The sequence below is a fragment of the Oncorhynchus clarkii genome, chromosome 30 (genome assembly GCF_045791955.1).
Source record: "Oncorhynchus clarkii lewisi isolate Uvic-CL-2024 chromosome 30, UVic_Ocla_1.0, whole genome shotgun sequence".
Lineage (NCBI taxonomy): Eukaryota > Metazoa > Chordata > Actinopteri > Salmoniformes > Salmonidae > Oncorhynchus > Oncorhynchus clarkii.
Genome location: NC_092176.1, coordinates 23,291,048 through 23,306,747, shown reverse-complemented (window position 1 = coordinate 23,306,747; position 15,700 = coordinate 23,291,048). Strand labels below are relative to the sequence as shown.

General features: G+C 41.8%; 1 protein-coding gene across 2 annotated transcripts in view; it reads right to left on the bottom strand.

Moving 5' to 3' along the window:
* Nucleotides 1-13,201, bottom strand: part of LOC139389261 (ras GTPase-activating-like protein IQGAP2) — a 79,621-nt gene extending 66,420 nt beyond the window's left edge. Inside the window, exons 1-2 of one of the 2 annotated variants that reach the window (XM_071135813.1) lie at nt 12,877-13,201; nt 3,357-3,456 (exon numbers count right to left, since the gene is read on the bottom strand). In XM_071135813.1, coding sequence (XP_070991914.1) covers nt 3,357-3,456; nt 12,877-12,922 — 146 coding nt within the window. In that variant the 5' untranslated portion in view covers nt 12,923-13,201. The remainder of the gene's footprint in view (nt 1-3,356; nt 3,457-12,876) is intronic. The other variant, XM_071135814.1, reaches the window with a different exon arrangement.
* Between the last annotated feature and the right edge of the window lie 2,499 nt (nt 13,202-15,700).

The window sequence follows — 15,700 nt, the reverse complement described above, 5'->3', positions numbered from 1 at the left end:
GTGGTGTGGTGGGCAGTCCCAAAAACAACACGTGAGAACACGAGAGGAGAGGCTTCCTGTTCCGTTGGGTGCCTTCATACATACGACAGGAAGTGGTTCAGTATCAGGCACAGCACGCTCAGAGCTCTCAGGAAAAGACTACATTGGTTTATAAAAAATAAGTTGTGATTGTTTTATCAAAACCAATCTTAAACTGTATTAAAAATTCTTTACACTAAACTTTAAAACGACATTGTTGACACCATGTCAGAGACATTGTGGGGTTTAAAGTGTTAGTGCATGTTAGCTTATACACTTTATGAGTTTCATTCTCCCTTAGTCCCAGTTTGAGCTGTTAGGTTACATGATTTCAGGGCAGTGTGAGTAGCAGTCAGCAGGAGAGCTAGTCTAGATTCTCCCACACTCCATCTCAAACACTTTGAGCCGCAGCTTACAGCCAGCCGCCATCTGATGACAGCACACGTGCACGCCAAAAAGCACTCACGATATCTTCATCTACAGCACCAAAATCTCTCTGCTCCTTCTAATGCTCCCTCTTCCTACTACTCCGCTCTTACCCCTCCTTCCATCCATTTATCCTCTTACTGTATGGTCTCCTCGTCACTCCACTCATATCATCCTCCTCTCTCTGTTCTCTGCTCCTCCCTCATCATCTTCTCTTTGAAATCAAATTGAATTAGTCACATGTGCCGAATACAACCTTACAGTGAAATGCTTACTTACGAGCCCCTAACCCACAATGCATTTTTTTTTTTTAAATACGGATAAGAATAAATAAAAGTAACAAGTAATTAAAGAGCAGCAGTAAAATAACAATAGCGAGACTGTACCAGTACCCCCCTGTATATAGAGTCAATGTGCGGGGGCACCGGTTAGTCGAGGTAATATGTACATGAAGGTAGAGTTATTAAAGTGGCCATGCATAGATGATAACAACAGAGAGTAGCAGCGGTGTAAAAGAGGGAGAGAAGCAATGCAAATAGCCTGGGTAGCCATTTGATTAGGTGTTCAGGAGTCTTTTGGCTTGGGGGTAGAAGCTGTTTAACTGAAACTGCTTGCCGTGCGGTACCAGAGAGAACAGTCTATGACTAGGGTGGCTGGAGTCTGATACTTTTTAGGGCCTTCCTCTGCTCTGACGCCGCCTGGTATAGAGGACCTGGATGGCAGGAAGCTTGGCCCCAGTTATGTACTGGGCCGTACGCACTACCCTCTGTAGTCCTTGCGTTTGGAAGCCGAGCAGTTGCCATACCAGGCAGTGATGCAACCAGTCAGGATGCTCTCGATGGTGCAGCTGTAGAACCTTTTGAGGATCTGAGGACCCATGCCAAATCTTGTCAGTCTCTTAAGGGGGAATAGGTTTTGTCGTGGTCCAGGATCCAGTTGCAGAGGGAGGTGTTTAGTCCCAGGGTCCTTGGCTTATTGATGAGCTTCAAGGGCACAATGGTGTTGAACGCTGAGCTGTAGTCAATGAATGGCATTCTCACGTAGGTGTTCCTTTTGTCCAGGTGGGAAAGGGCAGTGTGGGGTGCAATAGAGATTGCATCATCTGTGGATCTGTTGGAGCGGTATGCAAATTGGAGTGGATCTAGGGTTTCTGGGATAATGATGTTGATGTGAGCCATGACCAGCCTTTTAAAGCACTTCATGGCTACAGACATGAGTGCCATGGGTCGGTAGTCATTTAGGCAGGTTACCTTAGTGCCTGTGCCCAAGAACACTATGTTGGTATGCTTAAAACATGTTGTCATTTATTGAAGACACTTGCCAGTTGGTCAGCGCATGCTCGCAGTACACGTCCTGGTAATCTGACCCTGCGACCTTGTGAATGTTGACCTGTTTAAAAGGTCTTACTCACATCGGCTGCGGAAAGCATGATCACAGTCTTCCGGAACAGCTGGTGCTCTCATGCATGTTTAAATATTATTTGCCTCGAAGCGAGCATAGAAGTAGTTTAGCTAGTCTGGTAGGCTCGTGTCATTGGGCAGCTCTCGGCTGTGCTTCCCTTTGTAGTCTATAATGGTTTGCAAGCCCTGCCATATCTGGCGTCAGAGCTGGTATAGTACAATTCGATCTTAGTCCTGTATTGAGGCTTTGCCTGTGTTATGGTTCGTCGGAGGACATAGCGGAATTTCTTATAAGCTTCTGGGATGGAGTCCCGCTCCTTGAAAGTGGCATGTCTAGCCTTTAGCTCAATGCGGATGTTGCCTGTAATCCATGGCTTCTGATTGGGGTATGTACGTAGGGTCACTGTGGGGACGACGTCGTCGATGCACTTATTGATAAAGCCAATGACTGATGTAGTGTACTCAATGCCATTGGAGGAATCCTGGAACATATTCCAGTCTGTGCTATAAAAACAGTCCTGTAGCTTAGCATCTGCTTCATCTGACCACTTTTTTATTGATCTAGTCACTGGTGCGTCCTGATTGAATTTTATCTTGTAAGCAAGAATCAGGAGGATAGAATTATGGTCAGATTTGCCAAATTGAGGGTGAGGGAGAGCTTTGTGTGCGTCTCTGTGTGTTGAGTAAAGGTGGTCCAGAGTTTTTTTCCTCTGGATTTCACAGATTTCAGTTTCCCTGCATTAAAGTCCCCGGCTACTAGGAGTGCCACCTCTGGGTGAGCGTTTTCTTGTTTGCTTATGGCAGAATACAGCTCATTCAATGCCGTCTTAGTGCCAGCCTCTGACTGTGGTATGTAAACAGCTACGAAAAATACAGATAAACTCTCTAGGTAGATAGTGTGGTCTACAGCTTATAATGAGATACTCTACCTCAGGCGAGCAATAGCTCGAGACTTCCTTAGATATTGTGCACCAGCCGATATTTACAAAAGTACAGTCTGCCGCCCCTTGTCTTACCAGACACCACTGTTCTATCCTGCCGGTGCAGCGTATAACCAGCCAGCTGTATGTTGAGTGTCGTTGTTCAGCCACGACTCCGTGAAGCATAAGATATTTCAGTTTCGAATGTCCCGTTGCTAGTTTAATCTTCTATGTAAGTCATCTATTTTATTGTCCAAAGACTGCACGTTTGCTAGCAGAATGGAAGGAAGTGGGGGTTTATTCGATCGCCTACAAATTCTCAGAAGGCAGCCCGCCCTCTGGCTCCTCTTGCCACAAATCATGGGGATCTGTGCCTGTTCCCAAGAAAGAAGAACATTGTTCGCGTCGGGCTCGTCAGACTCATTAAAAGGGAAAAAAAGGATTCTGTCAGTCCGTGATGAGTAACCGCAGTCCTGTCCAGAAAACCCAAAAAATAAACAAAAAACAATCGGTTGGGGGCACGTAAAACGTCTGCTTTCTTCTCCGGAGCCATTTTGTTGCTCCCTACGCTCCATGACTACTCCTCTCTTACCGTTTGGCCTCCTCCAGGTGACAGAGATACTCGTAGGCAATGTTCTGTCGTCTCCTCTCGTCCATCTCCTCCGCCGAGAGCCTCTCATCGTCCTGAATGGCTGCAGATTGAAATAAAAACACAGTTACAGCCTCATGCACACACGCCTGTAATGAGAGGGTGGGAATCATCTGCTGTAATCATCTTGGACTGGATATAGTTCTCTCTCTCTGTGTTCTTGTGAATTAAGAGATTCATAAGAACACAGAGAAAACCATTATCAACATGATAGGATCTTTTTAGCATGCATTCTTAAAAATCACAACGAATCAGAAACCTGCCTAGTAGGATACTTGGGACATTATTACCTTACTTTAGAGAGCGCGTGGGGACATTGCTTACATTTGCTATGACAAGTTCATTGTCCACCTTCCCTAACAAAAGCCTGAAAGGAGTGAGAGAGACAATCTTTCTGGTCAGTAGCTTCAGACTAACATCACATCTCGCGCGCGCACACACACACACACACACACGACTGACTAGATCAGTCAAACAATGTTTTTATTTGATTAATTTTTTCTCCATATTATGGCCATCTCTGATAAGCTACCCAAACGGCTAAGAAAAGCCCATATTAATATTTGTAGCCTAAGCAAGTTACTGATTTCATGAACCATTTCTAACATTGGATAACATTCATATACTGGCTCTCTCTGAAACTCACTTAGATAATTCCTTTGACACAGCAGTAGCAATATAGCGATATAACAGCTACAGAAAAGACAAGAATGCCCATGAGGGAGGTGTTGCTGTACAGTATATGTTCAGAGCCATATTCCTGTAAAGCTTAAAGGAGGTTGTTGTTGTGTCAAATGTTGTTGAAGTGTTGTGTTGCAAGTTCACCTGCCTCATCTAAAGTCACTTATTTTAGGGTGCTGCTATAGCCCACCAAGTGCTAACAGTCAGTATTTGGATCATGTCTGCAATGCTTAAGTGTGTGATGTTAACAGAGATCTATTTTCTGGGTGACCTGAACTGGTTAGCAAGTAGCTTTCCTCTCAAGAGGAATCTTCTTACTGTGACTAATGCCTGTAATTATGACCCAGGTTATCACTCAACCAACTAGAGTGTATACCAATAGTGTTGGATCTGTGACGTCCACTTGTATTGATTATATCTTCTATATCTTTGTCCAAAGTGAAATCAGTTCCCATTGGCTGTAGTGACCATAACATTGTGGCAATAACAAGGAAAGCCAAAGTGCCAAAATGTTGTGTTATCTTTTGTTGAAGATGTAAAAGATGTATGTTGGTCTGATGTGTATGAGGAAGTGAATCCAGATGCAGCACTGGAAGTATTTGTAAAATGATTCATTTCATGCATTGACAAGCATGCACCTGTTACGAAATTAACTATGAGAACAGTTCGAGCCCCCTGGAATGATTATGAATTAAAACATTTTATGGTTCAAAGAAAAGATGCAAAAAAAAAAAAAGAAGGCAAACAAGTCAGACTGCTCAGCTGATTGGTTGACATACTGTAAATTGAGAAATTTTGTGACTAAACTTAACAAAAATAAGAAATTATATTACCAAACCAAGATAACTGATATAAAACACAATGGAACAAGACTTGAGTAATTTAAATGATATAATGGATAGAAAACCCATTCATCTCCATCCCTCATTGCAGTTGATGGGTCATTTATAACAAAACCTTTAAATAATTTCAATGATTATTTCACTAGTGAAGTGGGAAAACTCAGAATTTAAATTACATTATTAAAAAAACAAGTTGAGTACGAACTTTTAGCATGCATATAGATAAGGGCACTCAACTTGTACTGCTCTGACTCAGATGCCTGATGATTGGTTAAAAGAAATGTATAATAAGATGATAGTTGGAGCTGTATTGTTAGATTTCAGTGCAGCCTCTGATGTTATTAATCATAAATTGTTATTGAAAGAATCTCACTTTCTTTGGCTTTACATCACCTACATCTCATGGTTGGAGGGTTATTTATCCAATAGAACCCATAGAGTTCATCAATGGAAGCTTCTCTAACATCAGATATGTACAGTGCGGTGTCCCATAGGGCAGTTGCCTTGGGCCATTAATCTTCTCTATTTTTACAAATTATTTGCCACTGGTCTTATACGAAGCTAGAACGACTATGTATGACAATGATTCCACACACTACATGTCAGCACTAAAAGCCGGTGGGCTTACTGAATTTCTAAATAAGAAGTTACACTCAGCATCAGAATGGGTAATGAATAATAATAGACTGGTCTTAAATACATCTAAGACTAAAAGCATTGTATTTGGTTCAAAACATTCTAATTCTGAAACCTCAACTGGAGTTGTGTATAAAGGGTGTGACCATTAAGCAAGTTGAGGAAGCTAAACTCCTAGGTCAATTATCATGGTCAAGTAATATTGACAAAGTTGTTGTGAAGATGAGGAGTATGTTCGGTATAAATGATATTATGCGTTTGACACAAAAATAAAGTGTACTAGTTGTTCAGGGTCTGGTCTTGTCCCATCTTGATTACTGTCTGGTAATATGGTCAAGTGCAGCAAAGAAAGATCTAGCAAAGCTGCAGCTGGCTCAAAACAGAGTAGCACGCCTTGCCCTTTACTGCACATACAGAACTAACATTAACATGCATGCCATTCTCTTCCAGTTTTAATGAGAAATATTGCTGTAATGAAAATTCCAGATTGTCTACATAATCAAATAACATACAGCTCAGACACCCATACATACCGTGCAAGACATGTCACCAAAACGAATTCACGCCAGTGGACAATATTATACAGAACCATGATCGCAATTACTCAAGTAACCAGCAAAATGACCAAAAACAACATCTCATGGCACAATAGGGACTGTGAAATTACACAAACACACTAATCACACACATTTTTTAGTTGTATTATTTGTATATTGTTGTATTTTAAATTTGTGTAACTGTTCTTGTCTATGAGTGTTTTGTTACTTGTCGTGTTTTATGTTTTTGTGTGGACCCCAGGAAGAATAGCTGCTGCCTCAGCAAAAGTGGATCCGAATAAACCAAAAGAATACGTAGATATTCCAAACATTTTAGGCTAAATATTCTGATCGGTTGTTTCAGACTCATTGCTTTTTAAAGTTTTTTATGTAGCCTAGGCCTACTGGTGGTATGAATTTGGGATCTTTCGTCCCACAACTGTCCCTGAGTCTGTTTGGAATAGGCTATTTCTTTCTCGACAAGCTGACCAATAGAATAGGTAAACGTTTGTACTATGGGGTATAGTAGATTGACATAGGCTAGTAATTTTGCTATTTGTTACTGGTCTTGTTGGCTGAGGAAAAGTACATGTGGACAGTTATTCTAACATCTTCAAAGTGTACTCAGAATTCATTAAGAAGATCCGCACATCATTGCATCCTGGACTTACATGTTCTGTTAATATGAATTACCATAATGTAAATGTGATTTCTGTCATTCTGAGCACAGTGAGTGGACACCCTAATCAGGTTACGTACCCAATGCAGATGGGTCCGATAAATGTATCAAATGTCCGGTAAATCAAAATGCTGTCAGTCAAATGTCCAGGGCCACATTTCCGGAAATCCTGCTACAGTATGCATGTAGTGGGCGAGTATGTAATTGATGGACCATTATTACTGGGAAGTGCTGAACTAGTTAAGTCTGCAGACTGATTAGACCCCTATTTTACTGGCATGACTTACGAAAAATACCTTTGTTGCCCTCAAGACCCAGAGTGGAGAAGTCTAGCAGGCACATGCAGGCTTGGAGGCAAGCCTAATCTGACTGATAGGCTGCATCTCTCCAAACTAGAGGTCGACCGATTATGATTTTTCAACGCCGATACCGATTTATTGGAGGACCAAAAAAGCTGATACCAATTAAATTGGACAATTAAAAAATTATTATTTTTATGTATTTGTAATGATGACAATTAGAACAATACTGAATTAACACTTATTTTAACTTAATATAATACATCAATAAAATCAATTTAGCCTCAAGTAAATAATGAAACATGTTCAATTTGGTTTAAATAATTCAAAAACAAAGTGTTGGAGAAGAAAGTAAAAGTGCAATATGTGCTATGTAAGAACGCTAACGTTAACATTCCTTGCTCAGAACATGAGAACATATGAAAGCTGGTGGTTCCTTTTAACATGAGTCTTCAATATACCCAGGTAAGAAGTTTTAGGTTGTAGTTATTATAGAAATTATAGGACTATTTCCCTCTATACCATTTGTATTTAATTAACCGTTGACTATTGGATGTTCTTATAATCACTTTAGTATTGCCAGTGTAACAGTGTAGCTTCCGTCCCTCTCCTCGCTCCTCCCTGGGCTCGAACCAGCAACACAACGACAACAGCCACAACATCGAAGCAGCGTTGCCCATGCAGAGCAAGGGAAACAACTACCCCAAGGATCAGAGCGAGTAGCGCGCGCTAACTAGCCAGCGATTTCACTTCGGTTAAACCAGCCTCATCTCGGGAGTTGATAGGCTTGAAGTCATAAACAGCACAATGCTTGACGCACAACGAAGAGCTGCTGGCAAAACGTACGAGAGTGCTGTTTGAATGAATGTTTACGCCCCTGAATGAGGCAGTTAACCCACCGTTTCTAGGCCGTCATTGAAAATAAGAATGTGCTCTTAACTGACTTGCTAGTTAAATAAAATATTAAATAAAGGTGTAAAAAAAAATATATATATATATATATATATATATATATATCGGCAAGTCGGCGCCCAAAATACCGATTTCCGATTGTTATGAAAACTTGAAATCGGCCCTAATTAATCGGTCATTCGATTAATCGGTCGACCTCTACTCCAGAAGACCATTTATTCAGATGAAATATGAGTATGCTGAGTATGCTGCTGACACACTGTCATACTTGCCCCTGTGCTCTTGAAAGAGCAGCACAATCCAACCCACTATGCAGTATTTACACACTGATGAACAAGTTAGTTAGGTCTAGAAATCTCGCTCACAAATCCCAGCAGATAATTTCTGCACCATTGTTGGGCCTTATCAGCCCACTACTGTAGAACTAATCTCACTGACATCTATCCCTGTAGCTCCTGTGACCCACTCTCACTGACATCTATCCCTGTAGCTCCTGTGACCCACTCTCACTGACATCTATCCCTGTAGCTCCTGTGACCCACTCTCACTGACATCTATCCCTGTAGCTCCTGTGACCCACTCTCACTGACATCTATCCCTGTAGCTCCTGTGACCCACTCTCACTGACATCTATCCCTGTAGCTCCTGTGACCCACTCTCACTGACATCTACCCCTGTAGCTCCTGTGACCCACTCTCACTGACATCTATCCCTGTAGCTCCTGTGACCCACTCTCACTGACATCTATCCCTGTAGCTCCTGTGACCCACTCTCACTGAGGCAGCACACAAAGCCAGCTTACCCGACCAACAAGAATCGCCTCACCAGTCTTAATTTAGCCTTTATTTAACCAGGTGAACATTTTCTTTTACAATAAGGAGTAATGACCTTAAGTCTCACTGAGGGGCAGATTGTGATGCAAGGGTCCACTAAAAACAAAAGTTAATTGGACAAGCCATGGAACTTCTAGTTGAAGGGTCAATTTATAAGGGTCTGTTGGCCCTGAAATTGTTATGCCAAATACGAAAATATGAGAGGGGGAAGGGGGCACAGGAAAGCACACACACACACATAGCAGTGGTCCATCTCTGAGCTGTTTGGGCCCAGGGGGAGATCTATGGTCAGAGCATCCGTCAGCCTGAATCCGCTGAGCCAGCTGTGTTATTGGAGAGGACCAGAGTGTGAGTAAACACTCACCCCAGAGGCGTGGGATCCCCAGCACAGCCATTACACACACCACACTCAAACTTCCTGGAAGACCTGCCTACGCTCAGTATGCTGGGCTATATTTAATCTGTCACTGCCTTCATCTGTCAGAACATCACTGGACATGATTTATAGACTTGATGACTCATTCCTTTGTTAAGGTAATGTTTTTCTATCCTGTGGGAGCAACAAGTTACGCAAGGGGCTCTTAAATGCATGTGGTTATCAAATCCTTGAGTTGGGGGAAAGGGATATGGCCTTAGTCCCCCCCATACTATGCTGAGGGCCCATGTGCATAGTAGTACAAATATGTCAGAAGGAGTTACAGATGTAGCATAGAGAGACAGTACCACTTTGCTCTGGGATGTATAAGTCCAGTCAGAGGGCCACAGCCCTGCGATGAATCCCAATCCAGACCCTCGCCCCAACCAACTCGTGCCGAGGGCCCTCCATTGTCAAGTGTTGCTGATGAAACTCAGAGGGTGACTTTGAGGGGAATAACGAGAGAATCAATAAACCCATCAACTTTGGGGTTAAATGATGCAATTCATGTTCCACATTTAAATAAAACAAGAAATTAAATTGAACAAATTCCCCATGTGATTTTACAAGACATAAACCTCGGTAACAGTTAAACATTTAATTTGGGAGGTATTTTGTTTGTTTTATGTGTCAAGCCTCAAAATCAGACAAACAAACGCACGTCTCATTCTTTTGTATGAGATTGAATAAACTCTAAACATATCGCGGTGCATTGTCAGGAGGGGCTATCGGAGGTTATTAGCTACTACATCTTCAATCATTTTCTCTCCCTTAGCTTTGGCACACTCATTCACATGGAGGAGGCAGGCGTGAACAAAGGACCAAGGGGAAGGGACCGGTTTGGGATTCCGCACTGCTAGTGTTAGTTACTCTCTGCCCTTATTGATTGGCTAAAGAGTCCATACACCTGCTTACCAAGGTCTTAAATCAGTCTCTGATTAAAAGACCACAACTTAAACCAGCTTACAGCGTGACCTTCCAAGCCTAGAGTTGTGCATCACTAATCAGATTGTTTTAGGCTAGTCTACATAATCAATATTGACTTTTATGTCAGTTAGCCTAAGCCAATACATTGTATAAGTAACCTACATAAGAGTCAAACTTGTGAACAGTTGATGTTGAGATTTGTCCTACATGAAAATTGGTCAAACTTGTGAACTGATCAATTTAAGATTAGGCCTATAATCTCATATATATATTTAAATGAGTCGATATATAAAAACATGTCAAACTTCTAGGTAGGGGGAAACCTTGAGGCAAATCAACGAATCAGAAATGCAGAGACGGTGCTTTTTATAGAGGGGTTAGCTGACAACATCATGAAAACGATGCACACGCTTCAATGGGGCAGAAGTTCTGGTGTTGTTGTGATTGGGGTGGCAAGTAGCCTAGTGGTTAGAGTGTTGGGCCAGTAACTGAAAGGTTGCTGGATCGAATCCCAGAGATGACAAGGTAAAAAATCTGTCATTCTGCCCCTGAACAAGGCAGCTGGTTTAAGTTGTGATCCCCGGTAGGCCGTCATTGTAAATAAGAATTTGTTCTTAACTGACTTGAGTCGTTAAATAAAGGTTCAGTAAAAAAAATATGTATGAGATAGATAGCAATTAACTGCCTCATTTCATCTAGTTCTTAATACCAGGTCTTGATTTGACTGTCAATGCTAATACAGCAAAAAATCACTAGGTAGCTAACTAACAACTGAGACTATGTATTTGCGACAACAAGTGCAAATGTATTTCATGTTTTCAATAAACATTGGAGACTAAATATAGTTTACATGTTGTCAACAATCTAAGCCAACCCAGTCTGTTTTTTCCCATAGTTGCCCACGCATCAGTTTTGTTGCTAAACAACCAACCCATCTACTGGGCTCAAAACCCCAATTGCGTCTGATTAAACTTAGCAAAACCTGTTTTTGTGGACGGTTTCCGTCAAGAGCTCACTTGGGTGCTGAATCCAAAAGAAGACTCCTAGATAGAGATCACTAATACAGATAATTAGTGCCGGAATTATGGTAATGCATTAGTCAGCTTCTACGGACCACGTCTGCCCTTACAATAATAAACTCCTCATTCTGTGTGACAGACAGACAGACAGACAATTTACATTCAACCTTTCCTGTTTGGACCTATGCAGTTAGTCAGTTCATTTTAAACCGGTAAACAACAACGTCAGGTCAACAAACTGGTTGAGACATTTCCACTATGGTTGATAATGCAGCTAAGTTATCATTTTACTGGTTGAAATTGTAGAGAAAAAAAAAAGACTATTGACCTGATTACCTAATTGAATATCTCTCACCATTGCACTTTGCCATTTGTTCTCAGATCTGACTCAGCATAGGCTAAATCCTGTCAACAACACACAGGCCTAAAGTGATACAGGTGAGCATGTTATTGGCGTTTCAAACCTTTTTTCCTAAATATTTATTGACTTTGCTAAATTCCTGTAATACCCATGCAGAAGTCATGCGTGGATTTCTTAACAGTAATAGCAAAAAGTTAATATTCAACCACTGGGAAAATGCCTTCTGTCTGTAGAGACCCTTAACTGTTGACTCTTTTGTGCACTAGGATGAGTCTTTTTACTGTAAAGATATCTACAGTACCAGTCAAAAGTTTGGACAATTACTCATTCAAGGGTTTTTCTATATTTTTACTATTTTCTACATTGTAGAATAACAGTGAAGACATCAACACCATGAAATCTCCTCTGAACAGTTGATGTTGAGATTTGTCTGTTACTTGAACTCTGTGAAGCATTTATTTGGGCTGTAATTTCTGAGGCTGGCATCGCTAATGAACGTATCCTCTGCAGCAGAGGTAACTCTGCGTCTTCCTTTCCTGTGGCGGTCCTCATGAGAGCCAGCTTCATCATAGTGCTTGATGTTTTTTGCAAGTGCACCTGAAGAAACTTTCAAAGTTCTTGACATTTTCCAGATTGACTGACCTTCATGACTTAAATTAATCATGGACTGTTGTTTATCTTTGCTTATTTGAGCTATTCTTGCCATAATATGGACTTGGTCTTTTACCAAATAGGGCACCTTCTGGATTGAGAAAACAGAGTTGTTGAAGATGGATCATGTCTGTCTGTCTGAGGTGATGTGGGGCACACACAGGCCACTTCAAATAGTCATTTGTTCCCTCGCTTTATGGGTGCAAATGGTTAGTAGAACTTTATCTGATAAAGGGTCAGGGTCACTGACAATAGCCTGAGTGAGTACAGACTAGTCAGGGATGGACAACTCCAGTCCTCTGGGGCCAGAGTAGTGTCATACTTTTCCCCCATCCCTAGCAAACAATGTGCCTACAATTCCATGTTTGACAACATTACATCAGAGTTTGATAGCTTTTTCAAAGTTTACACTTGTTTATGCAGAATATAATTCAAGGTGAAAATCGAACTGTTCTGCGGTGCACATGTACAGTAGTCCTATGGTGTGTCTTGCCTAGTTAAAGGTTAAATAGATAAAATGGTAGCTCCAATAAACACCTGTGGCTCATCATCGAACATGCAGCTATAAGGCCACATACGCACCCTGCCAAAACCACTTGAAACATGAAAGCTACAATAAAAACTGTCGATTGAATTTATTTACAAATGGTGGGTTAGGACACTTTTACTTACTTCCATAACGTGGCTTGTGTGAATTTGCTTTTTCTTCATAGTACATCCTGCCTCTGTTCCCCCGGTTATGAACTTGATGAATGTTGCCCAACCAATGCTAGCTATCAGCAAACCATAAACCGCGCTTTTGGTTTTAAGATGAGTCAAAACAATATTCTTAGATGTGACACTATCGAGAGAATATTAACTTCTAGTTTTCTAAACTTCCTTTTCGTCGATATGCCTCCTGTCACTTTCTCAGCAGAACTCCCATCGCGTTGTTCACCTTTGCTGGGTCATGTCAGAAAGTGCTTGAGGTTTCCTCTGTCTCAGTGCAAGTGTTCACAGTCAGTGCGCTCTGAACTGGGGTAAATTCTTTACTCGGATTCCGTTGCAAAACGTTTGGTCGGTTGCGCAACGTTTTGCAACGGAAACCGTTTACTCCAAACGGAAAACGTTTCCCAACGAAAACGCGTTTATATTGGACAAATGATGTTATCTCCCTTTTCTTTTGTCCCGTTTGCTTCCATATGGTTCCTAGAGTACACTGTTTCCGTTGTGCAACCGACGAAACATTTTGCAACGGAATCCGAGAAAATAATTAAAGTATTGATGGACTCTTTGTTTCTCTTTGAGCTATTCTTGCCATAGCACAGAGCTTCAACAGACCAAACGTTGTGCAACATAATCTGACTAATGAATACCCCAGTGGTATACTCATTAGCCAAACAGTTGCAAAAGGGAACGTTTTGCAACTAACACGAGATCTACAATTGGACACATTCAGGAAAATCCCTCCCGAATGTTGTTCCGTTTGCTTCCGTTTAAGAAACGTTTTGCAACAGAATTGATCTGACGCTCTAATTATCTAGCTGTCCTCAGCACCACCTGGCGACCAATTTATCATGACAGCTGTCCATCTCTTGCTGTCAGAATGAGGGTAACAATATACCCTCAAGACAGCAAATGAAATGGGTGTCAGTGGAATCATTACAATAAAAGGGTATAAAAAGTGTATCTGATTGGTTTATAGAAAAATGCATGGTGAAGATAGTTAGGTTTGCAGACATCAGAAGGTTTCACTTCACACGTCAAGGTTGGGTTCAGCTGAAAGCCGGATTACCGGATTACCGAACAGGCACACTTGACACGTTTGAGGTTTGGATAGCATATTATGATAGCAATATTTTTAGAATTGCAGGAAATTAGCTTTAAAAATGCTAAATGTTCTCTCAGCCTCAGGGCAAAATGTGTAGAATAGCAGGAAATTCGCTTAAAACGGCAACATTTTCTCTCAGCCTCGTCGCAAAATCGAAATAAAAGCATGAGAGGAGCTATGAAACAGCAAAAAAAAAAAAAAAAACTGCCCCATGGCAAAAAGTGTAGAATTGCAGGAAGTTAGCTGCATTTCAACACCTCCGGGGGTGGGGGGCTATAGGAGGTCTATAGGAGGTCGATGCTCCAGTTCCCCAAATGCTGTAGTTAGGGCCTGGGTCAGCAGGTTGAGGGGGTTCTGAGTGATGCACTACTTTTGACCAGGGCCCATATAGGGCTATGGTCAAAGTAGTGCACTATAAAGAGGGAAGAGGGGGAATTTTGGACATGTTTAGACCACTAAACACATTTCCTTTGGATTACTCAGCAATGCTTTTTACTCCCTGATAGTTTAGCTAATGGGTTTCGAACAGGCCTGAGAAATGCATATACAGTGAATTCGGAAAGTATTCAGAAAGTATACCCTCAACTTTTTTCCCATTTTGTTACATTACAGCCTTATTTAAAAATGTATTAAATCGTTTTTTCCCCTCATCAATCTACACACAATACCCCATAATGACTAAGCAAAAACAGGTTTTTACATTTTTTGGCAAATGTATAAAAACAAATGTTTATCATATTTACATAAGTATTCAGACCCTTTACTCAGTACTTTCTTGAAGCACCTTTGGCAGCGGTTACAGCCTCAAGTCTTCTTGAGTATGACGCTACAAGCTTGGCACACCTGTATTTAGGGAGTTTCTCCCATTATTCGCAGCAGATCCTCTCAAGCTCTGTCAGGTTGGATGGAGAGCATCGCTGCACAGCTATTTTCAGGTCTCTCCAGAGATGTTCGATCAGGTTAAAGTTCGGGCTCTGACTGGGCACTCAAGGACATTCAGAAACTTATCCCGAAACAACTCCTGCGTTTCTTGGCTATGTGCTTAGGGTCATTGTCCTGTTGGAATGTGAACCTTCACCCCAGTCTGAGGTCCTGTTGGAAGGTGAATCTTCACCCCAGTCTGAGGTCCTGAGCGTTCTGGAGCAGGTTTTCATCAAGGAGCTCTCTGTACTTTGCTCCATTCAGCTTTGCCTCGATCCTGACTAGTCCCCCAGTCCCTGCCGTTAAAAACATCCCCTCAGCATGATGCTGCCACCACCATGCTTCACTGTAGGGATGTTGCCAGGTTTCCTCCAGATGTGACGCTTGGCATTCAGGCCAAAGACTTCAATCTTGGTTTCATCAGACAAAATAATCTTGTTTCTCATGGTCTGAAATTCTTTAGGTGCCTTTTGGCAAACTCCAATCGGGCTGTTATGCGCCTTTTACTGAGGAGTGGCTTCCGTGTGATTGGTGGAGTGCTGCAGAGATGGTTGTCCTTCTGAAAGGTTCTCCCATCTCCTCAGAGGAACTCTAGACCTCTGTCAGAGTGACCATCAGGTTCTTGGTCACCTCCCTGACCAAGGTCCTTCTCCCCCACTTGCTCAGTTAGACCAGGCAGTCAGCTCTAGGAACAGTGGTTCCAAACTTCTTCCATCTAAGATTGATGGAGGCCACTGTGTTCTTGGGGACCTTCAATACTTCAGA